At 49.1% G+C, this 26,646-nt stretch overlaps 2 protein-coding genes across 3 annotated transcripts in view; one reads left to right on the plus strand and one right to left on the minus strand.

Moving 5' to 3' along the window:
- Window positions 1–24,623, plus strand: Strc (stereocilin). The gene is given in 30 exon segments (XM_087910873.1): window positions 1–19; window positions 240–311; window positions 8,802–9,587; window positions 9,675–9,699; window positions 10,564–11,962; window positions 12,852–12,914; window positions 13,008–13,118; window positions 13,286–13,452; window positions 13,599–13,785; window positions 13,906–14,021; window positions 14,262–14,394; window positions 14,734–14,916; window positions 15,119–15,157; window positions 15,337–15,504; window positions 15,642–15,710; window positions 16,171–16,296; window positions 16,550–16,608; window positions 17,350–17,473; window positions 17,578–17,690; window positions 19,505–19,640; window positions 20,036–20,232; window positions 20,391–20,481; window positions 20,840–20,996; window positions 21,764–21,933; window positions 22,479–22,634; window positions 23,148–23,290; window positions 23,441–23,589; window positions 23,690–23,787; window positions 23,881–24,028; window positions 24,220–24,623. Coding segments are annotated over 30 exon segments (5,493 nt in total). The 3' UTR covers window positions 24,309–24,623.
- The window catches only part of LOC125416735 (creatine kinase U-type, mitochondrial), a 6,215-nt gene continuing 4,101 nt past the window's right edge, over window positions 24,533–26,646 (minus strand). For both annotated transcript variants that reach the window (XM_048459882.3, XM_048459883.3), the window contains 3 exons: window positions 25,419–25,553; window positions 25,122–25,247; window positions 24,533–24,747 (listed from right to left, as the gene is read on the minus strand). In XM_048459882.3, the coding sequence (XP_048315839.1) occupies window positions 24,631–24,747; window positions 25,122–25,247; window positions 25,419–25,553 (378 nt within the window). In that variant the 3' untranslated portion in view covers window positions 24,533–24,630. The remainder of the gene's footprint in view (window positions 24,748–25,121; window positions 25,248–25,418; window positions 25,554–26,646) is intronic.

The following is a 26,646-nucleotide window of genomic DNA, read 5'->3' on the forward strand; positions in this document are numbered from 1 at the left end:
ATGCAGGTTCCAGTGCTGGGTAAGACCATTTATGTCTTTGATCCCCACTAGTCTCCGTGACACCTTATATCATGAAAACTAATCATCAGGGAGGAAGTTTTCAGGTCAATTTCAACTTGATTAGAATGACCTGAGTAGGAAGCTGTATCTGGAGACCCAGAACCAGTAAGTAGTAAGTGGCTCAGTCCACAAGGCTAGGTACCTAAGCTCTCCCAGTCTGGAGCTGAAAACCTGGGAAGTTTCTGGAGAGCTGCTGGTCCTCAGTCAACGATAGAAACTGAAGTTGCTGATTCTGCTAGGACCAAAGGAATGTGCGGCAGCAGAAATAGGGTAAGTCAACTCAGCAGCAAGAGTGAAGGCCAGGTGAGCAGTGGGTAAACACACCTGCTGCTAAATCAGGAAAACCTGAGTTTGATCCCAGGGATCCATAGGGTGGAAGGAGATTGACTCCCAACAATCTTCTGACCTCCACGTGTGCACCATGGCTCAAGTGTTCCACTCCCACAAATTGACTGAAAGTGTACTATTTTAAGTTAAAAAAATAGCCAGCAGTGGTGGCACACGCCTTTAATCCCAGCACTCGGAAGGCAGAAGCAGGCAGATCTCTGTGAGTTTGTGGCCAGCCTGGTCTACAGAGCAAGTTCCAGGACAGGCTCCAAAGCTGCACAGAGAAACCCTACCCTGTCTTGAAAAACCAAAATAATAAATAAATAAATAAAAATAAAAGAGTACTAAATGAATGTGCCAATACAGGGCTTGCACTTAATGAGGTCAACCATAAGGTCTGGGAGACCAAGTTGCTCTGGTCTCCGGACACAGTTTTTGTTTGCCTCAGCAGTGTGGAGACTTACATGCATTGGTTAGGTACAACTCACTGGGCAGAATGGATCACCTGAGCACGTCTGACTGCAAAGGATCCAGAACATGTGAGGAATGTGTGGCTCTCCAGTAAGCAATAAACAGTCGAGCTGCAAACGACAAGCAAGAGGGCGAGAAATAAGCGCAGCTTACGAATTTGGCATTAGGTCCTCTCAGCAGGGGTCACCTTGTGGGAGGTGTTGTCCCATGAGTTTCAGAGTTCTCAACTCCTTTGTCCGCCTATCCATCCTAACCACCACATCACAATATTCCAGTCCTCCCACCTCTGGGCTCATTTTTTAGCGGGACACATGATTTTTATAGTTCTAGTTTGCTTGTTTTGTTCTTTATTTTGATTACTTGTAGGTTGAGGTTTGTCTTGTTGTTGGATCTTGCTAACCTGTAAGCAGTAATCAACACACCCAACCGCATACACTTCGCCAACCCTTAGCTCAGCCTGAATCCTTAGCAGGATTACCTCCTGTTCACCACATCATCTGGACCGCCAAGCAGTGTCCCATTTTGATCGTCTGGTTGTTCTGATGATACCTGATGAGTTAGGTGGTATTGTCTAGTCTAGCAGTTTCCTCTGAGGTGTGGAACATTCCATCCTGCAGTACGCTCCTTCAGCAGGAAGGCTCAACATAGTTTCAGGAAGTCCCTTAAACTGACCAGATTCACCAGGCCTCTCCGGCCCAGAGTAAGCCATAAAAGATGAGAGCACCTTCCAGACTCAGGAAGCTGACCTGTAAAGAAGACCCTCAGACCAGATCAACTGCTTGGAAAATGTTTACACCAACTGAGGCACCTGGAAAGGACACTCCGGCTTACTGAGCTGCCTGCAGGCTGTGCAGGGTGCTCCAGGTTCCCATCTTTGTCAAGTGTCACCCATGCTGGGGTGGGCTTTGGCGATCTAACTCTCTGTGAGCCATTTCTGCTCCTGTAAGGAACCCCTCACCCATATTCCTGTAAGTATCCCCGATAAATGTCATTGGTTCAGCAAGTTGGACTTTGGTGGTATCTGTCAGTGTTACAGCTCTGAAGGGAAGGCTTCTACAATGGAAGTGTTACAGCCCTGAGGGGGAAGCTTTTCCTAATGCAGGTGTTACAGCTCTGAAGGAAAAGGTGTCGTGACAGCCAGGAGCCAAGGAGTACCACACAGTCACACCACACAACAAACCTCACAGGAGATTTATTGGGAAACACAAGAGGATGGTTGCCTCTACTTGGGCGAGAAGCAGGAGGGAAGTGAGCAGGAGACAGGCTTATTTGGGGGTGAGGAAGCTTTTTAGGGTGGAGATTTCCAGGGTGAAGATTGATGAGATTTCAAGTCCTGAGTTTGGAGTGAGCCAGCCAGGGATTGGTGGGATTTTGTGGGTTTAGTGAGTTTTGCTAAGTTTTTTCACCTGCAAGTGGGCTCAGACCTTTGTGAGTAGATGTGTGTATAGGAAGTTTTGTCACATAGTAGGTGAGACTACTATGTGACATCCCTGACTGTGCAGCCAGCTCATTGTATCCATGAATTTCATATCTGTATATCAACCAACTATGAGTTGAAAAAGTTTTAAAATTATGTATGTATGTATGTATTTATATGTGTTTATACATATGTATCTGGCATTTCGAGGTCAGAAGATGGCTGTGTCCCCAGAGCTGGAGTTACTACTGGTAATTGTAAGCTATCTGGCATGGGTGTTGGGAAGCAAACTGGTGCCTCTGGAAGGACAGTGTGTGTGTGGGTTTTTTAAAATTAATTTTATTTGTTTATGTATTTTTTAAAGATTCATTTATTTATTATACAATATTATACAATATTCCTTCCATGTATGCCTGCACACCAGAAGGGGGCACCAGATCTCATTACAGATGGCTGTGAGCCACCATTTGGTTACTGGGAATTGAACTCAGGACCTCTGGAAGAGCAGTCAGTGCTCTTAACCTCTGAGCCATCTCGCCAGCCCCAACAGTGCGTTATCTTAACCACTGAGTTATCTCTCCAGCCTCTCCCAAAATCTTTTAATTGCTTCTGTATTGAAGAGATACAGACTTTTTTTGGGTAATTATCCCACAACAGACAATAGAACTATTTGTAAAGTCTTACTTTGTTTTGGGTATTATAGATAATCTAGACGTGATTTAAAGTACATAGAGATATACAAAGGAAATACTACTACACTTTATATTAGGGTCTTTAGCAAAGAGAGATTTTGGAATCCTTGGGATGCTAGAATACTATGAGGTGACTATTTGTTCTAAAGGTCTTTCAATCAAGACACTGCTTTAGGCCCTGCTTTAGCCTGTAGGTCTGGGATTACAGACATGCAATGCCTGGCGGAGTACTCATCTATGAGTAATTGTAGACACAGGTTAGAAACTTTCCAGAACACATGGCTAGTAATATGCAGCTGTGATTTAAACTTAAACCATCTTAGTGTTTGCTATCCTGAACACAGAAAAGGGGAGATTGTGTTATAATTGGCTACAGAATCAAAGGCAGAAATCCAGGAGCAGTGCAGGATGGGTTGAACCCAGCAATTACTTTGGGTAACCAAGACCATCTTCTGTTTATCCCCTGTTCCTCAGACTGGATGGAGAACCCTTGCTGAGTAGAGGGAGAAATGCTGGTGAATGATGCTTTTAGATGTTTTAACTTCCCAACTTTAACAGGCTTTGGAAATATGCAACTCCTCAGTGACATGAGCTAGCTCATTTTATTTCCTTGGGTCTCAATTTCCCTGTCTATAAATCATTTTATACAAATTGTTTTTTATTAAAAATAGTATTTATTTATATACATAATTTATACTATTTATAAATTTTATAAAATAGTATAAAACTATTTTATACAAATAGTTTTTTATTAGTGTGATAATGGGCTTCATTATGACCCTTTCATATATATACATAATGTATTTTAGTCATACCCTCTGTTACCACACACACACACACACACACACACACAAACACACACTCACGCAAACACACACACTCCTAGTAATCTCTTTCTTCTTCCTAACTAGGCCCCTACTTCGTCTTTTGTGGTTATTGTTACATTTTGTAGTTGTTGAGATTCATCAGTGTCATTTATCAGATCATAGGCCAAGGTATGTTTACAGGACCCTATGCACGGTAGAAAGTATGTCTTCCTCCCTCATTAACATTAACTGTATAGAAATCTTCAGGAGGGGTGGAATCCTTTCTTTTCCATGACAGAGTGTTGAGAGGTCCAATCTTGTGCAGTAATTGTGGGACTTAAAACAAAACAAAACAAAACCCCTTGTTTTATTTTGCTCTCTGTGTGTGTGTGTGTGTGTGTGTGTGTGTGTGTGTGTGTGCGCACACACGTGCACATGGAGGTCGAGGACACTTGTGGAAGTTAGTTCTCTCCTCCCATCATGTAGATTCTGGAAAATGAACTTAGGTCATCAGTCTTGGCAGCAGACATTTTACCCATTGAACCATCTTGCCTGCCCATGGGTTGGGAAAGAGAATGGGAAAGGATTTTAAAGAAAGAACAGGGGGAAGTTTGGGGAGGAACTTGACTGTAAATTGCTGTTTAGAACTAGAGTCAAGTAAAAATCCACGGGGATATATAAAAGAAAGTTGAAGCCACTTCTCTGGTAAAACACCGAAGGGCAGGTTACACTAGGCAGCAGAGAGGCCTGATGGCCCCAGGGGTTCACTCACGGATGCGACAGTGGTGTCTGCTGAGGTTTAGTAGCCTAGAAACAGTGTCGAGGTCAGGGCTGGCCCCAATGCTCCCGAGCTCACAAGGCAGAGCAGAAGACAAGCAGTGGTTCTCTAACTAAGCTGGCCTGTCAGTTATGTGAAGATCAACTCCAGGTTCCTGGTGAAGCTTGGGGGTCCTGCTGCTGCAGAAGCCAACTCACACTGGCTGGCAGACCTGGTTCAGGACAATCGTGGCCATCGGGCTCTGCGACAGTTATACCAGTCTTCCTGTTTGTCTGTTTTCTGTCTCAGAGAAACAGTCCCTACCACCTAAAGGGCCTTCTCCTTAACCAAGCTCTCCATTTTCTCTGTGTGAAGAGGCCACTAAGCGAGCACGGTCAGCAAGGTGACAGGGTGCTACTGTTCTGTGCTGGTGTCTTAATTTGATTTTCTATTGCTGATAAAACACTGACCAAAATCAACTTGAGGAGAAAAAGGGTTTATTTCATGTTGCAACTTACAGTCCTTACTGAAGGGGGATGTCAGGGTAGGAACTCAAGGCAGGAACCTGGTGGTAGGAACTGAAGCAGAACTAGAGAGGAATGCTACTTCATAACTGGCTCCCCATGGCCTGCTCAGATTGCTTATAAGAAATGACCCAGGACCACTCCAGTCCAGGAGTAGCACCGCCCATAATGGGCTGGGCCCTCCCATATAAACCATTAATCAAGAAGATGTCCCACAGATATGCCCACCAGACAATGTGATGGACGCAATTCCTCAATTGAAATTCCTTCTTCCCAGGTATGTCTACATTTGAAAACAAAAGCAAAGACCTAGCTTAGCTCATCCTTGCTGAGGTTTAGGCAACAACCCAGAAACGTAGCTATGACAACCTTACCCTTGCCCCCAGAGACAATGGTATCTCAGCTCCCATGACTAAGAAACTGCTGTTGTCAAATATTATCTGCTGTAAGGTTTGGCCAGGGTCTGCACTACCCCCCTGGGAAACCAAGTCCCCTCTGCGCTATTGCCAAGACACATAGCCACTTGATCTTCAACTTCTGGAAATAAACTGTGTTCTCAAAGTTTCCATATTAGGAGCTTACCAATCACCGAAGTTTCTAGGCAGAGAACCCAGGCTCCAGCTGTGGCTACCATACAGGGCATGTGGGGACTGGAGACATGGCTCAGTGGTTAAGAGCACTGACTGGTCTACTCTTCCAGGGAACCTGGTTTCAATTCCTAGCACCCACATGGCAGCTCGCAACTGTCTGTAACTCCAAGACCTGGCAGCCTCACACAGACATATGCAGACAAAACACAAATGCATCTAAAATAAAAATAAATTTTGTTTTGTTTTTGTTTCTCTATGTAACAGTCCTGGCTGTCCTGGAACCCTCTCTCTATGTAGATCAGACTGGCCTCAAACTCAGAGATCCACTGCCGCTGCCTCCTAAGTGCTGAGATTAAAGGTGTACACCACAGCACCTTGGCCTGATTTTGTTTTGTTTTTTAAATTGAAAACAAGTGTATGGCCAAGAACAGTGGCATGCCTGTTTAATCCCAGCATTCAGGAGGCAGAGGCAGGCAGATCCCTGAGTTCTAGGCCAGGCTAATCTACATAGAGAGTTCCAAGGCAGCCAGGACTGCTACACAGAGAAACCCTGTCTCAAAGAATAAAAACAAAACAAAATTTATTATAAAGAGACTCAAAAAATAAGATAATGATGATGATAATAATAATACGTATGGGTGATTTGTCTGCATGTATGCCCATGCACCCTGTGCATACCTGGCACTCTCAGAGGTCAGAAGAAGAGGTCAGATCCCCTGGAACTAGAATCAGAGATGGTGAGAGCTGCTATGTGGTGCTGAGAATCAAACGGGTCCTCTGGAAGAATAGTCAGTACTCTTAACTGCTGAGCCATCTCTCCAGCCCCACAACATAGGATTTTTATACAAGGAAAAGTGACCAGACCAGTTCATTTCAAATGAAGTCTTTCTAATCATAAACAGGATTCCTTGTGTAGGGAGTTTAATTTGAGAGAGAAAGAGAAACTCTAGTATTTGAATGGCCTAATCAGCAAGTCACAGCTCTCTGGGTCTCTTTCCTTACCTATTAATTACCTATGTGGTTCATGAAGTCCTGTCTACCTCTTAATATTGCAGGATTCTAAGGATTTATTTATTTATTTATTTTTGATTTTTTTTTTTTTTGAGACAGGGTTTCTCTGTAGTTTTTGGTGCCTGTCCTGGAACTAGCTCTTGTAGACCAGGCAGGCCTCGAACTCACAGAGATCTGCCTGCCTCTGCCTCCTGAGTGCTGGGATTAAAGGCGTGTGCCACCACCGCCTGGCTAAGGATTTATTTTTAAGTGTATGTGTGTATTGTCTCTGTGTAGGTATGGGCACCTGAGTGTAGTTGTCCCCAGAGGTCAGAGACGTCAGATTCCCCTGGACTGTAGTTATAAGCAGTTGTGAGCCACCTAATATGGGTGCTAGGAGTCAAACTCAGTTCCTCCGCAAAAGCAGCATACACCCTTAATTGCTTCAACACCAATACTGTGTGATTCTAGATAGCGAATTTAAAGTAATAGCTCTCTTCTTTCAGAGTGTTCCACCCTTGAAACGGATCTATCTTAACCAATATCTTTTCTCTGCTCATCGCTGACTGCCCAGTTCCTTTCTCAAATTCCTCAAATCTCCTTTGCCTCTCAAGCTCCTTTTGTCCCCTCTTTATTTGCCATCTTTCTGCATTTTACATTTTTTTTCCTGCAGATCTCCAGATTACATTTCTAGTCTCCTGTTCCCATGTATACCTACTTCTCTAACTCCAGCTCTCTCCTTGGCTAATACTTTGAGGGCTCTGCAGTCCCCTGTCATTGGTCCCTCTAACAGAAGCACACCCTTCTCCCAAAGCCTAGGGATCAGGTATTCAGTGGCTCCGGTGACAAACCTGATGTCAGGTTACAGATATTGTTTTCTGAGAAGCCATACTACAGTGTCAGAGGAGCCACAGGCTGCCTATAATGCCCTGTCCTCACCTGGCTATTCCTTCAAGGTGAGAATAACCAGCACTCACCTCTAGGACGAGTGTGCGCCTGGAAACATGGCTCCGAGCCGCTGGCCCCTGCCGCCTCTGCTGCTGCTGCCTCTGCTGCTCTCACACAAAGGTGAGAACATGAAGTAGGATGGGCGTGAAGGAGAATACCCTTTCCCATCTCTTAAAAACTCTCTCTCTCTCTCTCTCTCTGTGTGTGTGTGTGTGTGTGTGAGAGAGAGAGAGAGAGAGAGAGAGAGAGAGAGAGCTTTCTCCTTTTTAAAACTCTGCGTGCACACACCCAAGGCACCATGACACACAAGTGGAGGTAAGAACAACTACTGGGTTTGAGTCTCGTCTTCCACCAGGTGGGTTCTGGGTTTTGAACTCAGGTCGTCAAGCTTGGCAAGAGATGCCTTTACCCACTGAACCATCTCATTGGCCTCACCGATCCCTTTAATAAGGCAAGAGTATGCAGGCTAGCTGAATATGGTAGCTGGTGCCTGTGTGCCCAGCACTCTGAGGCAAAGGATTGAGAATTGAGTCCAGCCTGGATTATACAGAGAATCGTTTTAAAAAGTCTATAAATAAGCCTAGTAGTGGTGGCGCACACCTTTAATCCTAGTACGCGGAAGGCAGAGACAGGAGGATCTCTCTGAGTTCGAGGCCAGCCTGGTCTACAAGATCTAGTTCCAGGACAAGGCTCTAAAGCTACAGAGAAACTCTGTCTCGAAAAACAAAGCAAAAACACAAACAAAACCAAAACCAAAAAGGTCTGTAAGTAACAGTGTGGAGGTTAGCCAGTTAGATGACAGCCAAAGGACAAGGAAGAGGGCAGAGACTGGTGCTGCAGGTGGCACTAAGGCTCAGAAAGCAGACCAAGACTCACTGTAGAGCAGCGGTTCTCAACCTTCCTAACCCGCGTATCTTTTAACCCGGTTCCTCAGGTTGTGGTGATCCCCAACCGTTAAATTATTTTCATTGTGATTTCATAACTGTAATTTTGCTACTGCTATGAATCATAATTATAAATATCTGTGCTTTGTGATGGTCTTAGGCCACCCCTGTGAAAGTGTCCTTCTACCCCAGAGGGGTCATGACCCACAGGTTGAGAAACACTGCTGTAGGCTAATGTCCCCTCATTTCAGTTTGTCATCAGAAGTACAGAGGGGAAAGGCTACTTTGGGCTTTAGGCTTTCTCCTTTAGTGATTTCTCTTCTCTCTTCTTTTAGTGACTTTGGCCCCTACTGGGCCTCAGTCTTTGGATCCTGCTCTCTCCCTTCTGAAGTCATTCATCTCCAGTCTGGACCAAGCTCCTCAGCGTTCCCTCAGCCACGCACGGTTCTCTGCATTCCTGGCCAACGTTTCTTCTTCTTTAGAGCTTGGGAGGATGGGGGAGGGACCAGTGGGAGAGCCCCCACCTCTCCAGCCCCCTGCGCTTCGACTCCATGACTTCCTCGTGACACTGAGAGGTAGCCCAGACTGGGAACCCATGCTAGAGCTTCTGGGAGATGTGCTGGCGCTCCTGGGACAGGAGCAGACTCCCCGGGACTTTTTGGGGCACCAGGCAGGTGTCCTGGGTGGACTTGTAGAGGTACTGTTGGGAGCTTTAGTTCCTGGAGGCCCCCCTGCTCCGACGAGGCCCCCATGCACCCGTGATGGACCTTCTGACTGTGTCCTGGCTGCTGATTGGCTGCCTTCTCTGATGTTGTTGTTAGAGGGTACACGCTGGCAGGCCCTGGTGCAATTGCAGCCCAGTATGGACCCAACCAATGCCACGGGTCTGGATGGGAGAGAACCAGCGCCTCACCTTTTACAGGGTCTGTTGGGCTTGCTTACCCCAACAGGAGATCTGGGCTCTGAGGAGGCTCTTTGGGGTGGTCTGCTACGCACAGTGGGAGCCCCCCTCTATGCTGCCTTCCAGGAGGGGCTGCTCCGTGTCACTCACTCTTTGCAAGATGAGGTCTTTTCTATTATGGGACAGCCAGAGCCTGATGCCAACGGGCAGTGCCAGGGAGGTAAGTGCTGTCAGGGTGAGGGCTGGGCTGCAGCCGGGAAAGAAGCTATGGCGAGGGTTGTTTTTTTCCTTGTTCTTTCCCTCCTAGGGAACCTTCAACAGCTGCTCCTATGGTAAGTAACAGGAGACCTCCACTTCTGGGAGCTGGGTCTGAGCAGTCTGTAGGTGGAGTGCTGAAGGCTTTAGCCCCCAGAAGACAGCCAGCTATCAGGGGGAGTGTGGATTAGTAGTGGTTTTGGAGTGCAATGCCTGGGTTGGTTCCTAACTCCCCTTCATCGTTGTCATGTGACCTTGGACACATCACTTTTGTTGTGCTTCACTCTCCCTATTTGTGAAACACGTCACTACTGCAGAGTTGTTGTGAGGAATAAAATAGGCTGGGCGGTGGAGGCACACGCCTTTAATCCCAGCACTCGGGAGGCAGAGGCAGGCGGGTCTCTGAGTTCGAAGCCAGCCTGGGCTATAGAGCGAGTTCCAGGACAGCCAGGGCTGTTACACAGAGAACCCTGTCTTAGAAAACTAAAACAAAACAAAAGAGAGAGAGAGAGAGAGAGAGAGAGAGAGAGAGAGAGAGAGAGAGTTGATGAAGTATGTCTGGCATAGAGTGCCTAACACACGTTCGCTAGTAAAGATGGGACTGGAGTGGGGTTCTCAGGCGCCTGGACTCCTCTATTTCAGTGTGACAATGCCAGAGCACAATTGGATATACTCAGTTGTCAGGATGATTTCCTGATATGAGGCCAAACAAGTGTTGTGCTTAAGCTTCCTAAAACCAGATGAAGAAAGGAAGTAGGCTGTCCCAGGCAGTTTTGTGCCTCGGCAGCGTAGATTTATGTCCTTTCCTCTATCCCGGTATTCAAGCCAGGAAAAGCCTACGCTTGTCACACCCCCTAGGGAGCTCTGAGCTAGGTTCAGAGTCTTCAACTGGAGGAAATGTGGCCTGACCCCATCCTGCTTGCTCCTCCCTATGCACCCAGGGGCTTGCGGAACAACCTTTCCTGGGATGCCCAAGCTCTGGGCTTTCTCTCTGCAGCAGCACCACCACCCCCTGCCCTTCTGCACTGTCTGAGCAGAGGTGTGCCTCTGCCCAGGGCTTCCCAGCCTGCAGCTCACATCAGCCCTCGACAGCGGCGGGCCATCTCTGTAGAGGCCCTCTGCGAGAATCACTCGGGCCCAGAGCCACCCTACAGCATTTCCAACTTCTCTATCTACTTGCTCTGCCAGCACATCAAGCCACCCACCCCACCGCCCCCTCCTGCCACCCCACCGCCCCCTCCTGCCACCCCACCGCCCCCTCCTGCCACCTCACCGCCCCCTCCTGCCACCTCACCACCCCTTCCTGCCACCTCACCGCCCCCTCCTGCCACCCCATCACCCCCTCCTACTACCCCACAGCCCCGTCCTAGCACGACTGTCATCTGCCAGACAGCTATATGGTATGCAGTCTCATGGGCACCACGTGCCCAAGGTTGGCTCCAGGCCTGCCACGATCAGTTTCCTGATCAATTTCTGGATATGATCTGCGGTAACCTCTCGTTTTCTTCCCTGTCTGGCCCCAACCGTCGCTTGGTGAAGCAGCTCTGTGCTGGTCTGCTCCCACCCCCCACCAGCTGCCCAGATGGCTTGGTCCCCGTGCCCCTTACCCCAGACATCTTCTGGGGTTGCTTCCTGGAGAATGAGACACTGTGGGCTGAACGGTTGTGTGTGGAGGAGAGTCTGCAGGCTGTGCCCCCCCGAAACCAGGCTTGGGTTCAGCATGTATGTCAAGGTCCTACTTTGGATCCCACTGACTTCCCACCTTGCCACGTTGGGCCCTGTGGAGAACGCTGCCCAGATGGGGGCAGCTTCCTGCTCATGGTCTGTGCCAATGACACCATGTACGAGGCCTTGGTTCCCTTCTGGGCTTGGCTAGCAGGCCAGTGCAGAATAAGTCGTGGGGGCAATGACACTTGCTTTCTAGAAGGCATGCTGGGCCCCTTGCTGCCTTCCCTGCCACCTCTGGGACCATCCCCACTCTGTCTGGCTCCTGGTCCCTTTCTGCTTGGCATGTTATCCCAGCTGCCCCGCTGCCAAGCCTCTGTGCCAGCCCTCGCCCACCCCACACGCCTGCATTATCTCCTGCGCCTTCTGACCTTCCTTTTGGGACCAGGGGCTGGAGGTGCTGAGACTCGGGAGATGTTGGGTCAAGCTCTGCTGCTTTCTAGTCTCCCAGACAACTGTTCCTTCTGGGATGCCTTCCGCCCAGAGGGCCGGAGAAGTGTGCTGAGGACAGTCGGGGAGTACCTGCAGCGAGAAGACCCAATCCCACCAGGCTTAGAGCCCACTGCCAGTCTCCGCTCTGGTTTGAGCAAGGTGGAGCTCCTCTCCTGCTTCAGTGTGAGTGATCTGCCTAAGAGTACAAATGCCCTGGAGCAAGGGAAAGGACTGCAGGAAGTTTCTCTAATAGGGAGGCGAGGGGTAGTGTCGTACTCAGGGTGACGAGAGCACAGAGCTGTAGAGCCGGGCTGGCTTGGGCTGCCAACCTCGGCAGGTCCTTCTGTCTTCTCATCTATAATCTGAGTGAAAAGAAAAATGGGTAGTTGCGAAGACTCTGTGGAATGCAACAATGCTGTGGGCTTAGCCTAGTGCATGATTCAGAACCATGCGATAAACTCCATCTCATTCTTCTGTCACGCTCCGTGATTCTCCCGTGGCCTGCCACAGGAAGTAAAGGGTTTTAATTGTCTCCCTAACAAGTCAGAGCCGTGGGTTGGAAAGCAAGAGTGAAAAAGAAAGACTTAAGGGACTACAAATTAGAAAACAGGTTAGGTTCATCTGCCACATAAATTGCTGTGACCTCAGGCAAGCGATGTTTTCCTGTTGTAGCGTCTTTCTGTATGACAAAAGGAGCTAATGATGTGTTAAATTTCATCATTAGTTTGTTGACTATCTATTATGTAAAGGCACTTTGTGAAATTTTGTTAGTTCATGTTAGGGCCACTTTTTCAAGCCCTAGACTGAGTGAAATGGAATTAGATACAGTGATTTTAGTTTGGTTCAGGCCTACATGTATTTGTGGAGCCAACTATAAGTCTGGTGTAGGAGACCGTACGAGAGAAGATAGGACACGGCCCCAGACTGAATGGGGCCTACCATCTGAAGAGATGTGCATATGAACTTCAGAGGAGGGCATGCAAGCATCCCCACAAGTTGAGCTAAAAATTCCCTGGGGAAGCTTGAGGAGGATCAAAAAGGCAGCGCTTTTCCTGCATTTTCTTCTCACTAGCCTGTACTGTGGGAACTACTCCAGAGGGAGAAGAGTGTTTGGGCCCTGAGAATTCTAGTGCAGGTAGGTGGAGGGACACATGGGTGACTGGGGGACAGCTGTGACTTGAGATGTCTGTTCACTGAGGTCAGATCCACCCTAGCCTCCTGTTCCCAGGCCTACCTGCGCATGCCTCCAGAAGATCTTCAGCACCTGGTGCTCTCAGCGGAGATGGAGGCTGCTCAGGGCTTCCTGACACTCATGCATCGTTCCTGGGCTCAGCTGAAGGTGGGCATAGAGGGAAGGGGAGCAGGGATAAAAGGAATAAAGAGATCAAAGGTCCCCAGACCCTAGTGTTCTGAGAGATTGCTTAAGTGACAAGGGGAACCCTAAAGAGGGGGCGGCAAAGATATCGAATGCCCTCAGAGGCAGCATCCGTTTCTATGTTCTCACAGGTGCCGCCGTCTGAGGAGCAGGCCATGGGTCGCCTGACGGCCTTGCTGCTTCAGCGGTACCCACGCCTCACGTCCCAGCTCTTCATCGACTTGTCACCGCTCATCCCTTTCTTGGCTGTCCCTGACCTGATGCGCTTCCCACCATCGCTTTTGGCCAATGACAGTGTGTAAGCACCAGCCCTGCCTCTGTCCGAGTCAGGTCAAGCCCGTTCACCTCCAGAGGTCCTGTTCAGAGCTCCCCTCCCTGTCCACAGTGACAAGACTGCAGCAGAGAGGATATAAGAAAAACGCTAGCACCTGTTACTCTCCTTAGCCTGGCTGCCATCCGGGATCACAGCTCAGGAATGAAGCCCGAACAGAAGGAGGCCCTGGCCAAGCGCCTGCTGGCCCCTGAGCTGTTTGGAGAAGTGCCTGATTGGCCCCAGGAACTGCTGTGGGCAGTGCTGCCTCTGCTTCCCTATCTTCCGCTGGAGAACTTTCTACAGCTCAGCCCTCACCAGGTAGGAGAATCATCTTTATTTGATCTCACCATCCTCCTCCAGGTAGAATGGGAGTCAGTAGCATCTCTTCTAGTGGGGTCCCCGTCTCACCATTACCCCACCTCTCCTTCCCCATCTCAGATCCAGGCCCTGGAGGACAGCTGGCCAGTGGCAGGTCTTGGGCCAGGGCATGCCCGACATGTGCTCCGGAGCCTAGTAAACCAGAGCATGGAGGATGGTGAGGAGCAAGTACGCAGGTGAGTGGTGGAATCGACCATAACCAGCATGGAGGTGGGATAGAAGCAGGGAGAGTCCCCTAGGAAGGAAGGGGCAAGAGAGGAGGACATGGCCCTGGCGATCTAGGTGCTCAGAGAGAAACTGATAGATTGTGCTCACATTTCCTAGTTTAGCTTACGTGCCTACTCTACGTACCAAATAGTTCACCCATGGGTATGGTATCAGTGACCACATCAAGGTCAACTTCATGCCCCCTTCAGGCTTGGGTCTCTAGCATGTTTCCTGAGTCCTGAAGAGTTGCAGAGTCTGGTGCCTTTGAGTGATCCAATGGGGCCGGTAGAACAGGGCCTGCTGGAATGTGCAGCCAATGGGACCCTCCGCCCAGAAGGACGGGTGAGCCCCTTGGTACAAATCAGAAAGACTCCAGACTGCCCAGGGACTGTATGAGTGACTTGCCCAGTTGCCCCAACCGAGGTTAAGCACAGTGGTGTGGGTTCCCAATCCCACTCCCTGCCGTCTCTGTTGCTTAGTGCCGACTCATTCTTGCCTCTTTTCACCTCTTCCTAGCCCCACCCAATGACTCCTTTTGTGATCTTGAACCAGTTCCACTCTGGTCTCGTCCCTGGTTTCAAGTACTAGCCCAAGCCCTGGGAAATCCAGATGTGAGTTTGGAGGGGCAGTCCTGGATACAGTTGTATTTTCTCCCCAGTCCCAAGTCCTCCTCTGTTCCAGGTGGCATATGAACTTCTGGGAGTATTGCGTTCATCCGGAGGAGCTGTCTTAAGCCCCCGAGAGCTGCGGGTCTGGGCACCCCTCTTTCCCCAGCTGGGCCTCCGCTTCCTGCAGGAACTCTCAGAGCCCCAGCTTAGAGCCATGCTCCCTGCCCTACAGGGAGCCAGTGTCACACCTGCCCAGGTGGGCTTGTCTTACTCCCTGACGCCCCAGTCATGAGAATCACATGTAGAGATATCATCAACCCTTCCTTTCCCTGGGTAAGAAGTTGGTCCCTGGGATGGTTGAGAGGGAATTGGAAGCTTTAGAGGGCAGAGCCAGGGACCTGTTTGGGACTTGGCTGATGGGAACCGAAAGCTGCTGATTCATTTCCATCCCATTACAGGCTGTTCTGTTATTTGGAAGGCTCCTCCCTAGGCACGACGTGAGTAGAATCAAGTTCTCAGTATCCCCTAGAGGCTCTGGGCTCTATTCCCGTGACTCTTGCATCGGCTCGGTCCTCCCTGTCAGTTCCCCTCATATCTGTTGCTCTTACTGTACAGGGTTACTATCTCCAACATCCCGCCCCTCCCTTCTTCAGACCTCTTGTCTCTTGTTCCTTAGTTATCCCTGGAGGAGCTCTGCTCCCTGCACCCTCTGCTGCCAGGTCTCAGTCCCCAGACGCTCCAGGCCATCCCTAAACGAGTTCTGGTTGGGGCTTGTTCTTGCCTGGGCCCTGAGCTGTCAAGGCTTTCGGCTTGCCAGACCGCTGCACTGCTGCAGACCTTTCGGGTATGAGAACGGGAGAATGAGATAAGGAGAAGATGGGTGGGACATAGCGGGCGGGCACCTTCCTTGTGGTCAGAGACCACACATGCATGCACGCTTTCATGCACACATGCACACAGATAGCACTCATTCTCGTGCAGGTAAAAGATGGTGTGAAAAATATGGGTGCAACAGCAAATGCTGGCGCAACTGTGTGCATTCCTGGTCAGGTACGTGCGGGACCCACAGACTGAGCACCTCTCCATCTTCTGGGTGGTTTCTCTGGGCTGGTGTTGCCTCACAAACTCCCCCTACAGAAGCTCTGAGAGTTCAGTTAACTCCGTGCCCACCTAGATCTTAACAACATCCCAGTTCCAGATGCAGAACATTATTGCTCCCATTACCCCACACTGTCAAAGCCAGAAGGCCCGAGATGCTCCAGGCCAGCCTCCTGCTTTCAGACAAAAAGAATGAGGCTGAGAGAAGCTAGGAGACTTCCGTTCAGCAGGTGTCTAACTAGCTCAACACAACCGCAACAGCCTCCAGCGTGAGGGCACCTAAGTGTTCATTGCTGCAGTGGCAAATGCCGTCCCACCCTGTCCTGGCTTTGGTCCCTTGCTGCCCTTCTTCGAGGGCCAGTGCAGACCCTCTCACCTATCACTGCACTGCTGTACCCATTACTGCCAGCAGCCCAGCCCCACCACTTGGCCAGACTGCCTGCTTCCCCTGCTCCCACTAAAGCTTCTACAGCTGGACACTGCGGCTCTTCTGGCAAACCGAAGGCGCTATCGGCAGCTGCCTTGGTCTGAGCAGCAGGTAACTCTTTCTTCTGCCATGGGAACACCCTCTATGCTTTCTCTACTTTATTTACTCAGCCCTTGCTCTGATAACTTATCCCCTATCACTGCACTCTCCCCCTTTCCCTACCCCCCCCCCCCCCGCAGTAGGACTCTGGGGAAAGGGGACTGGTAGGAATCACAAAGTGAAGAAATGAGGGCTCATGCTCACCTCTGAGATCCTTAGGACAGTACCTCTGCTGGGAAGCTGTTTCCTCTTTGTCTGTCTATAGGCCCAGTTTCTCTGGAAGAAGATGCAGGTGCCTACCAACCTGACCCTCAGGAATCTGCAGTGAGTAGCTTGGGCTCAATTCAGTTGGTTTTATTATTGTTGTTGTTATTAAGTGCTCACTAAATGCTTGGCACTGTGTGATGGGGGCAGGGATAGGCTATCATTCCAGCCTTGCCAGCATTCCGGTTTTCTTCCCTCCCCTTGTTTTCCTTCTTCCCTTCCACGGTGCCACAGCTACCCAATTATTGCTGTGGGACCCAGAAAACTTGGGCTCATGTCACATCCTTGCTACCAAGAGTCAAATCTCTAAATCTAAGTTTCAGATTTTTCCTTTTATATAATGAGAATTAAAATAAAGCTATGGTGAAAACTGAATGAAATTAGGGCATAGAATATCCTTCACACGGTACCTGGCTCAGTAGAAACTCCTAATAGACATTTGCTGTTCCTAATTTAATTCAAGGTGACTTTAGAGCCACTAGAGAAAGAAGTAGGTATCACTTTACTTACACCTACAGTAAGAGAAGCAGGGGCTTTGGAATCTGAAGACATAGCTCTAGTCTCAACTTACTTCCAGTAGACCGATGTCAAGAATATCCCTTGACCTTTGTAGATCTTTATTTTCTCGCTGCTAAACAGCGATGATGTTATGGGAAGCCAATGATGTTACCTATGTACAAACATTTCACAAGCTGTAGATGACTATCAATGAGCACAGTCTCTGTGTGGAGAGTGCTGATATTAAGGATCAGGCAGGCTATTACATGTGTTAAAGAGCATCTTCCCACTCAATGCCCGCAGGGCTCTGGGCAACCTGGCAGGGGGCATGTCCTGTGACTTTCTGCAGCAGATCAGCCCAATGGTCGATTTCCTCGCGGTGGTACACATGCTCTACCAACTGCCCACTGGTGTTCGCGGGAGCCTGGTGAGAGGGAGGCTTTAGTGGGAAGCGTGGACCCTGGGCTCAGAATCCCAGTCTCCATGCCCAGCTTTGTCTTCACTCTGCCTTCTCTGTTCAATACCTCCCAGCGGGCCTGTATCTGGGCAGAGCTACAGCGGAGGATGACAATGCCGGAGCCAGAGCTGACGACCCTGGGACCAGAACTGAATGAGCTCGACACAAAGCTACTCCTGGACCTACCGTAAGTGCCTGCCTGGAGATACGGGGGGCGGGGGGTGGGGCTCAGGATGCTCATCTTTGAGTAGACGCTCCTTCTTGGGAAATACCCAGAAGAGGTAGCCCTTTGTCCAGTGGTTTCCTGACATCATCTACAGTCCCAAATAGGAGTCTTTCAAAGTTGTTTTACATATCCATCCACTCCAAGAACAGCCCTGACACAGGCTGGCAGTGCTGTGCTGTGGTCATCAGGTGAACTTAGGAACAATCTAGGCTACTTTACAGGATGTGGAGATGTGTAGTAACGGAAATGAAGGAGGAAATGGTCTTTTTTGTTTGTTTTTTGTTTTTTAAGACAGAGTTTCTCTGTGTAGCTCTGGCTTTCTTGGAAATCGCTTTGTAGACCAGGCTGGCCTCGAATTCACAGAGATCTGCCTGTCTCTTGTCTCCCGAGTGCTGGGATTAAGGGTGTGCACCACCACCACCTGGAAATAGTCTGTTTATGTCCTAGAGGATTGTAACTAGGTTGTCTGATTAGCACACTAGGTTTTCAGTATGTTCAGAGGAGTGGATGGGGGCAGGGGAAGAGGGTCTTAAAAAGCCTCCAAGATCCCGAGAAGCTATCAGATAAAATGTATAGATTTATCTGTGAGTGGTTCCATGGGGTCAAGACTAGGGTTAACAAGCTAAAAGTTTAGAACTTTTTGCACAATGTAATGTGATTGAAGTAGTGAGCTCCTGACCAGTTTGTGCTATCCAAACCTAAGCTGGAAGTCCCATGGAAGGGATGTTAGAGAGCAGATTCGAGGGTGAACTGGGGGAGAAAAGACTAGTGAGAGGCTCTCCCATCCCTGAGATTTTGGTTCATGAGTATCTTTTTAAAAGGGTCTCATTGTATAGTTGTCACTGGCCTGGAGCTCACTGTGTAGACCAGGCTGGCCTGGAACTCCTAGAGATTCACTTGCCTCTGGCTGAAAGGTATGCGGCACCACACTCAACTTTTTTATATTTTAGATCTTTAATAATTTATTATTTTATTTTATGTGTATGGTTATTTTGCTGCATATATTTCTACACATCAAGTACATCTGGTACCTACAGAGACCAGAAGACAGTGTCGGGTCCCCTGAAACAGGAGTTCTAGATGGTTGTGAGTTGGGAATTGAACCCTGATCCTCTGGAAGAGCAGTCAGTGCTCTTATCCACTGAGCCATCTCTCCGGTCTCTAGTTTATGAGTACCTCACCCATGTGCTTACCTTTCTCATTTTCCCAGCCCCTTGTCATCTGAGCTGCAAGTGAGAGGCGGGAAAGACTCCCTGGAGATGTGAGGATGGCGAAAGTAGCTAATGCCCATGCGTGTTTGCAAGATTTCTTGTAGATTTTGGTTCTCATACACTTGGCCTTTTTCTGTATAGAGAGTCCAGGTACCACTTCTGGTTTCTGTTTTATTCCTTTTAAAGGCCATTTAAATGTATTTAACTATGTTGTTTCTCTAAGCTAATGTAGAACTCCAAGAACCCAGCCAAGGTAGAAGACCTTGGACCATGAGTCAGAAAACTGGAGTTCCTGGAAGGTTAATAGATTTGAACAGAGTTTAATATCTGGGGCTTTTGGGTTCATCACATCAGGTAGGATGGTTTCAAAGGCTAGTTAGAGATAGCCACTATCCTTGAGCTCTCCCTTCACAAGCGTGGTGGGAACTGGCTCAGGACTGCTGAACGCCAGCTCTGTGTCGAGTCACAGTTGAGATCTGGTGTTAGGAACCTGAGGCTTCTCGATCCCTGCTCAGCTCGGCTCCGTTCCACTGGAGTGTCGCCACTGTCAAATTTCAATAATAGGATCCAGCTGATGGACAGATTGTCCGGTGAGTCCATTATGTTGGTGGTCGAGTTGGTCCAAGGGGCTCCAGAGCAGCTGCTGGCCCTGACCCCACTCCACCGGGCAGCCTTGGCAGAGCGGGCCCTAAAAGTCCTGGTAAGAGCTCACCCCTTCAGACTCAGATCTGCTGCTGTCCGTGGTGATCCTTTCCCTCTTCGGTGCCCTTTCACTTCTAGGCCCAAGCCCTAGACTGCTAGGCCTTGGCTTCTAGATCCGCCTCTCGAGTTTTTGATCAACTTGCTTCATGTTTCGTGCTCGTGTCCCTTGGAGTCTAAGAAATCCTTTGGATTCTGCCTCTTGGTCTTTCTCTCTGCTTCTGGCTGAGCTCACTCAGTTTATAAAGCAGTTTGTAAAGCACTGAACCAAGAGCAATGGCCTTCATGGCCGCTGAGTTGCACTTGGGGTGGAGGGTCAAGGGACTTGGTGTCTTGTTCAAAGTGTCTGGTACTTTGGGTCCGGTGCATTGTCCAAGGCATGATGCCTCTCTCCAGGCTCCAAAGGAGACCCCAATCTCTGAAGAAGTGCTGGATACACTGGGCCCCTTGGTTGGATTCCTGGGAATAGAGAGCACACGACGAATCCCTTTACCAGTTCTACTGTCCCAGCTCAGTCAGCTGCAGGGCTTCTGCCTAGGAGAGACATTTGCCACAGAACTGGGAAGGTTGCTGTTGCAGGAGCCTGCTCTTGGGTATGGCCTTTTGGTAGTATCCTATGCACCAGTCCTTGGCCATCAGCCAGGGTGGCATCCCATTCCATATGCTTAAAGGTACCTTGAGTCCCCAATCTCAGAATGTCTTATTTTTCTCCCAGTTCACTCAACTCCATGCTGTCCCATCTGTCCCCCAGGAAACCAGAGTTGTGGAGCCGGGATGAAGTAGAGCAAGCTGGACGCCTTGTATTTACCCTGTCTACGGAGGCTATTTCCTTGATCCCCAGGGTGAGGTGAAGGAACAAGGAGACTGAGGGGTGGCTCTTGGGGGCTAGGTCATAGAGGACAAAGGAAGGGCAGTCTGTGTCTAGGGAGGCTGCTGAACAAAAGCAGGACTTGTTTATAACTTTTGTTTTCCTTTTTTTTTTTTTTTTAATTTGGTTGGTTGGTTTTTTTGAGACAGTCAGGCGGGCCTGAACTCAGTCTGTAGCCCAGGTGGGCCTAAAATTCGTGGCAGCTCTGCTTCAGCATCTCCAGTGCTGGAATTCCAGGCCTGAGCCCCAAGCCCTGACGCAAAGATCTTGAAACTATAGCTCCTGGCCCTGACTTCCAGATTGCCTTTCCCTCCCTCTACTCTCTCCTGCAGGAGGCTTTGGGCCCAGAGACCCTGGAGCGACTTCTGGAAAAGCAGCAGAGCTGGGAGCAGAGCAGAGGGGGGCGCCTGTGTGGGGGACCCCAGCTTGCCCACAAGAAAGCAGCTCTCGTAGCTGGCCTTGTGCAGCCAGCTGCCGAGGGGCTCCAAGGTGAAGCTCCCAAATCCTCCAGCAGGGCGTGCGGGAGGAGGCGGCAAGGCAGACAACGCAATTGGAAGCCTGGATGGGTGACTGTGGGTGGCTGAGCTTCGGCTGCCGTGTACAAGGCCCTGCGTCCCATCACGGACACCACAGTGGGGTGGGAGGCTGGGTTCTAGGTGTGCTGGACCTTCCGAGCAGTTTTCCTGCTCTCTGAGCTTTGGTCATCAGTAAAGGGTTAGAAGGTGATATTCAAGGTCTTTTCTAGTTGTTAGGGCCTATAATCCTGGGAATTTATAACCCATTAAATGTTTAAAGTTGGGTATGGTAGTGTACACACACACCTGTCATCCACACCCTTTGGAGTGGAGTCAGGATGATCAGGAATTGAAGGTCAGCCTTAGCTACATAGCAGATTTTAAGACCAACCTGGGCTACAATTTTTCTTGTTCCCCCCGACAGGCAAAGTGTGGTGCTCTCTGCTGGGAAAAATCCTTAAACAGAAGGAGACATCATGAGGCTAGAGACCTGGGTTCTAATTCAGCTCTCATTAAACTCCTGAACAATCTGCTTTGTCTTCCATTTAACAAAGGACGGCCTCGTCATATCCTGTCACTTCTGTTCAAATGCCCCTTGAGCTCTATATTTCTCACTGTCATCGTTCCCTAACCCTCGCTGCCCACACTGCTCTGTCCTCCAAAGGCTAAACAATCTGCAGATATCACTGGAGGCATAGTTTAGTGTTAGACTGACCCTTTGTCTCTGCCTTCTGCCTTCAGAACCCATACCAAGCTGTGCAGACATACGGGGCACCTTCCCAGCGGCCTGGTCTGCCACACAGATCGCAGAGATGGAACTTGCAGACTTTGAGGACTGTCTGTCACTATTTGCTGGAGACCCAGGACTTGGTCCCGAGGAACTCCAGGCAGCCATGGGCAAGGCCAAGCAGGTTAGGGATGGAGAGGCTAATAGGGCCAGAGGGATTAAAAACATGAGGAAGTTGGGTGTGATATGGGACATAACAGGGTAGAGACTTGGGTACGAGGTGGGGAAGCAGAAGGTAAAAGTGAGAGGTTTGGACTCTCAGTGGAAGTTCAGAGGGGTGATACTGAAGAAAGAGTGGTACAATAGGCAGAGGGCCTATCTGAACGTCTATCAGAAGTGCCCAAGCAGCAGGTTCTTAAAAGGCAATTGCTGGGTCCCATGCCGGGCTAAGAATCTCTGGAGTTTGGATCTGGGATCTGCACTTTAGCAGTTACCTGGTCTGGTACGTTTAGAGTTTAGAATTCATGGCCTAGAGCTTGCTCTCAACTAGAATGGAGAATCCAGCCTTTCAGTAACCCCTAAACCAGAGAAACTCTCATTTCACTGTTGGGAGACTGAAAACAAGGTGAGCGAGATCCGACCGGTGTCCCACAGCTAAAGTCCAAGACCCTGTGTTTGACTCCCAGTCCGGTGCTTTTTCTACTCACATCGCCCCTGTCTTCCTCCTAGTTGTGGGGCGCCCCTCGGGGATTCCGTCCTGAGCAGATCTTGCAGCTGGGCCGGCTCCTGAGAGGTCTCGGAGAGCGGGAACTGCAAGAGCTTGCGCTGGTGGACTGGGGTGTGCTCAGCAGCCTGGGGCAAATAGACGGCTGGAGCTCTGTCCAGGTAACACCTTCTTTGCCTTGCCCCAGACATCTGTCCTGTAGACCTAAGTTAGCAAAGCCCAAGGTATTTTTCTCTTGAGATACTTTCAGGCAATCCTTTCTATCTTTTCTTGATTTCGGTTGTTTTGTTTTTGTAGACCGGGTCTTACGTAGCCCACCCTGGTCTTGACCCTCTTACAGGGCTGAGGACAGCCTTGAGCTTCTGATCCTCCTGCCTCTGTCCCCCAAATTCTGGGATTACAAGTGTGTCACCACATTCAGCTTTTCCTTTCTTAACGCTCTATGTTAGTGACTTTAGGAACTCTGTGATTTGTTCTCTGAGATCCTGGATACATAGTATCCGTTAGCTCCTTTCTCCTCCTAGTATCTTTGTTACCTAGATTTTCCTCCGGGGCTATAGGATCTTCTGATGTTTAGAACAAGTCACTATAGTCCAGTAGCCCGTCCACTCCCTTCGTCATTTTCCCATCCATTAATTCCCCGTGATTTCTCTCTTTATCTTGTGCTCTACCAGCTCCGCGCTGTGGTCTCCAGTTTCCTGCGGCAGAGTGGTCGGCGTGTGAGCCACCTGGATTTCATTTATCTGACAGCGCTGGGCCACACACTCTGCGGACTGCGGCCAGAGGAGTTACAGCATATCGGCAGCTGGGAGTTTAGGTTACCCATGGAAGGTTTGGGGTGGCGGTGCTGTGGTGGAGATGGGATTCTAAAGGGGTGGTCCCATGAAGGAAGGGAGTCCCTTTGAATTCTTCTCTTCCTCCAGCATCAAAGCTGAATTCTCCTCCCTTTCTTCTGACTGCTCCCCAGCCAAGCAGCTCTCTTCCTGGGCAACCTGCATCTCCCGTGCTCCGAGGAGCAGCTAGAAGTTCTTGCCTATCTCCTTGTGCTGCCTGGCGGCTTTGGCCCAGTCAGTAACTGGGGACCTGAGATCTTCACTGAAATTGGCACCATAGCAGGTGGGGAAGCTGGGCCCCTGCTTGTCACGAGTGGTCAGGGTTTCGTTACCGCATCGTGGGTGGATTGTGATAGTGAGATGTGTTCTGCTTCCTTCACCAGCTGGCATCCCGGACCTGGCTCTTTCAGCATTACTGAGGGACCAGATCCAGGGCCTGACTCCTCTTGCCATTTCTGTCATCCCTGCTCCCAAGTTTGCAGTAAGTTTTGGTAGACTGGGACTCTCCCACAGGGAGAATTGGGTCCTAATGGCTTCCATGGCTGTACTGATTTCTGTCCTTGCCTCTGTCTAGGTGGTATTCAACCCCATCCAGCTGTCTAGTCTCACTAGTGTTCAGGCTGTAGCTGTCACACCCGAGCAAATGGCCTATCTGAGTCCTGAGCAGCGACAAGCAATTGCGTGGGCCCAGCACGAAGGGAAGGAGATCCCAGAACAATGGGGTAAGTAACCGACTGCCCAGCTTGAGACGCTGTCATCTGACCCAGAGTCCAAGTCCTAACTTGGTGGCTCTCAACCCACACAGGACAGTCTCTGGAGTAGAGGGGTCTATACACAGAGAGCTCGTTTTGCAGCATCAGAGGCTCCTGAGGAGCAGACTGTGATATTCTTCCCATTCTTTGTCTCATTCCAGGTCGAAGCTCAGCCTGGGGCCTCTATGACTGGTTCCAATCCTCCTGGGCTCTGGCCTTGACTCTCAGCTTTGTTGGCTGCTTGTTATGATACTGTTCCTTCAGTGGAGGGAGAAAACTTGCACCATACTGAACATATTGTGAATGGCAGTGTGTTCTAATTCTTCTCAGGAGGGACATGGGTGATGCGTTCCACCGCCCACCTGAGAAGCAGCGGTCCCGGCATATGTGGCTCCTGCCAACATGAACGACCCCACTCTCTGTTTTCACTTCCTGCTTCCTCCTCACCACCCCGATAGAAAGAACACAGACAGCTGGAACATAATATGGAGTCTTTACTAGGACAGGGAGTGAGGGGCAGGTAGAACAGGCCACCATTAAATATGCTTGGTTCATTTGCTGCGGATGGGGAGTTAATGTTTGCCATGGACAAGAGGTGCGGGGATCCGAATATCCTGTCCTCTCTCCAGACGCCGTTCACAGTCAATCAAATAGTTCACTCCGTCGATGACCAGCTGCACCAGCTCCACCTGAAGGACACTCATCCTTGATCTCCACGACCCACAATCTATCTGAGCTTCTTTGTCTCTTTTTATTTATTTAGAGACAGGATCTCACTATGTAACCCTGGCTGGCCTGGAACTTGCTGTGGAGACCAGGCTGGCCTGGGATTCACGGAGATCTCCCTGCCTCTGCTGGTCTTAAAAGCCTGAGCCACCTTGCCTGGCCTGAGTTTCTTTCTTAGTTTCTTTCTTTCTCTTTCTGATCTTGTAATCGCTGAAAACACATTTTTTTCTCTCTCTCCTCCCCCACTCAACCTGAACTTTAATTCGGATTTTATTACATCCCTAAGGCTCACTCACTGTCTTATCGCAATTCCTCAACCTAATTCATAAGACCTCACCTCTGACTTGCCAAGTCGGTCCAAATTAGAGATGTCAAAGACACTGCCTGTGGCAGCAGTGTCCACTCCTCCTGTTCCGCGCTTTTGGAGTCTTAAGTTCTCCAAGATCTTTGGGAAACGGCTATCCTATAGGCAAGATAGAAATCACAGGCAGGTCAATAGAGGCAGGGGCTGTTCCTACCTTGCCCTTGTCCTTTAGCCATGATATGATATGACTGTCTCCTTCCAGAGTGCCTCCTCCCTCCTCCTCAAACCCCACTTCTCACCTACACCCCTCTAGCCCCACATTTTTTTTACTTTGCTCAGCAGGGGCAGTTTGATGTGCACTCCTGCCCGAAGTCCAGTGCCCAGGTTAGATGGACAGGTCAAGATGTATCCCAAACGTTCATTCCACATAAACTCCCAGCCTCGTTCCTGGATCAGCCTCTCCACCTGTGTCAACAGAGGTTCTGTTGTGAGAAAATCAGGGACGGACATATCCCTCTTAGTTAGCCCTACAAACACTCTAGAAATATGTCTACAACAAGAAGCTTAGGATGGATGAATGGCATGCTCTTTGTTGTTAAAAATCATTGTCATCACACATGAAAGATAACTTTGATATTGCATTACATGCATATTGGTAAGATTGTGAACAAATAGATTGTTTGAGGAAGAAACTTGAGGGAATAATGAATACATTAAGGGAGACCTATGAAATGAACGGAAGTGGTAGACAGAACAGAGAAATGGCTGATTGTTCCACGCGTTCTTCTTACATCAATGATCTCTTTAACAAACAGCAGAGGGTCCCTTCGGACAGAAAGGGGATGATAAGATTTACCACAGGAATAGGCAGGAGAGCCTACTCTTAGCTGGAGAAGGAGCATGTGTAATAAAGCAGAGAGAAACAAGAAAGTAGAGCAGAGAAGACAGATCCGTCGGCATGTATGTGAGAAGTGGGGGGTATAAGAGAGGTTCCTGTTTTTCTTGACTAGTCTAACCAGCATTAGAATTGAAGAGACTGGGGTCTGCTGGGATAGATACAAAGACCCAGGATAAGCAAAGATGACACCCTATAGCTCAGGCTCAGAAGGAATCATAAGCCTGAAGCTAAACATGCTGAAGCTAACACTTTTGGCAGGACAATTATTTTGCCTGCATTATGTCATTTCATCCTTGCAACCTAAAATATAAGCAATCTTATTATCTCAACTTTATAGATGAGGAAACTGAGTCATATAATTAAAGAGTATTTCTCTACCCACTCATAAAACATTACCCATCCCTTGCCAAAAATAGTATAAGCTTCCCAGCTAGAATCTAAAAGGGAAGTGCTCTTTCTTTACAAGTCCAAAAATAAAACTGTAGATACAAGAATATATAAGGATTAGATCTATGGCAGCTTCTAAGACAGAATTAAATATAGAGACCCAACCCATATAAGACATAAACTCACCTCTCACCTAGAACCATACATTGCAGAACTGAAACCATTTCAGCCTCCACCTTCCCTAGTCTCTCTCCCCTTCTCAGCTCAAAGCCG

Source organism: Myodes glareolus, chromosome 10, assembly GCF_982192425.1.
Source record: "Myodes glareolus chromosome 10, mMyoGla1.1, whole genome shotgun sequence".
Lineage (NCBI taxonomy): Eukaryota > Metazoa > Chordata > Mammalia > Rodentia > Cricetidae > Myodes > Myodes glareolus.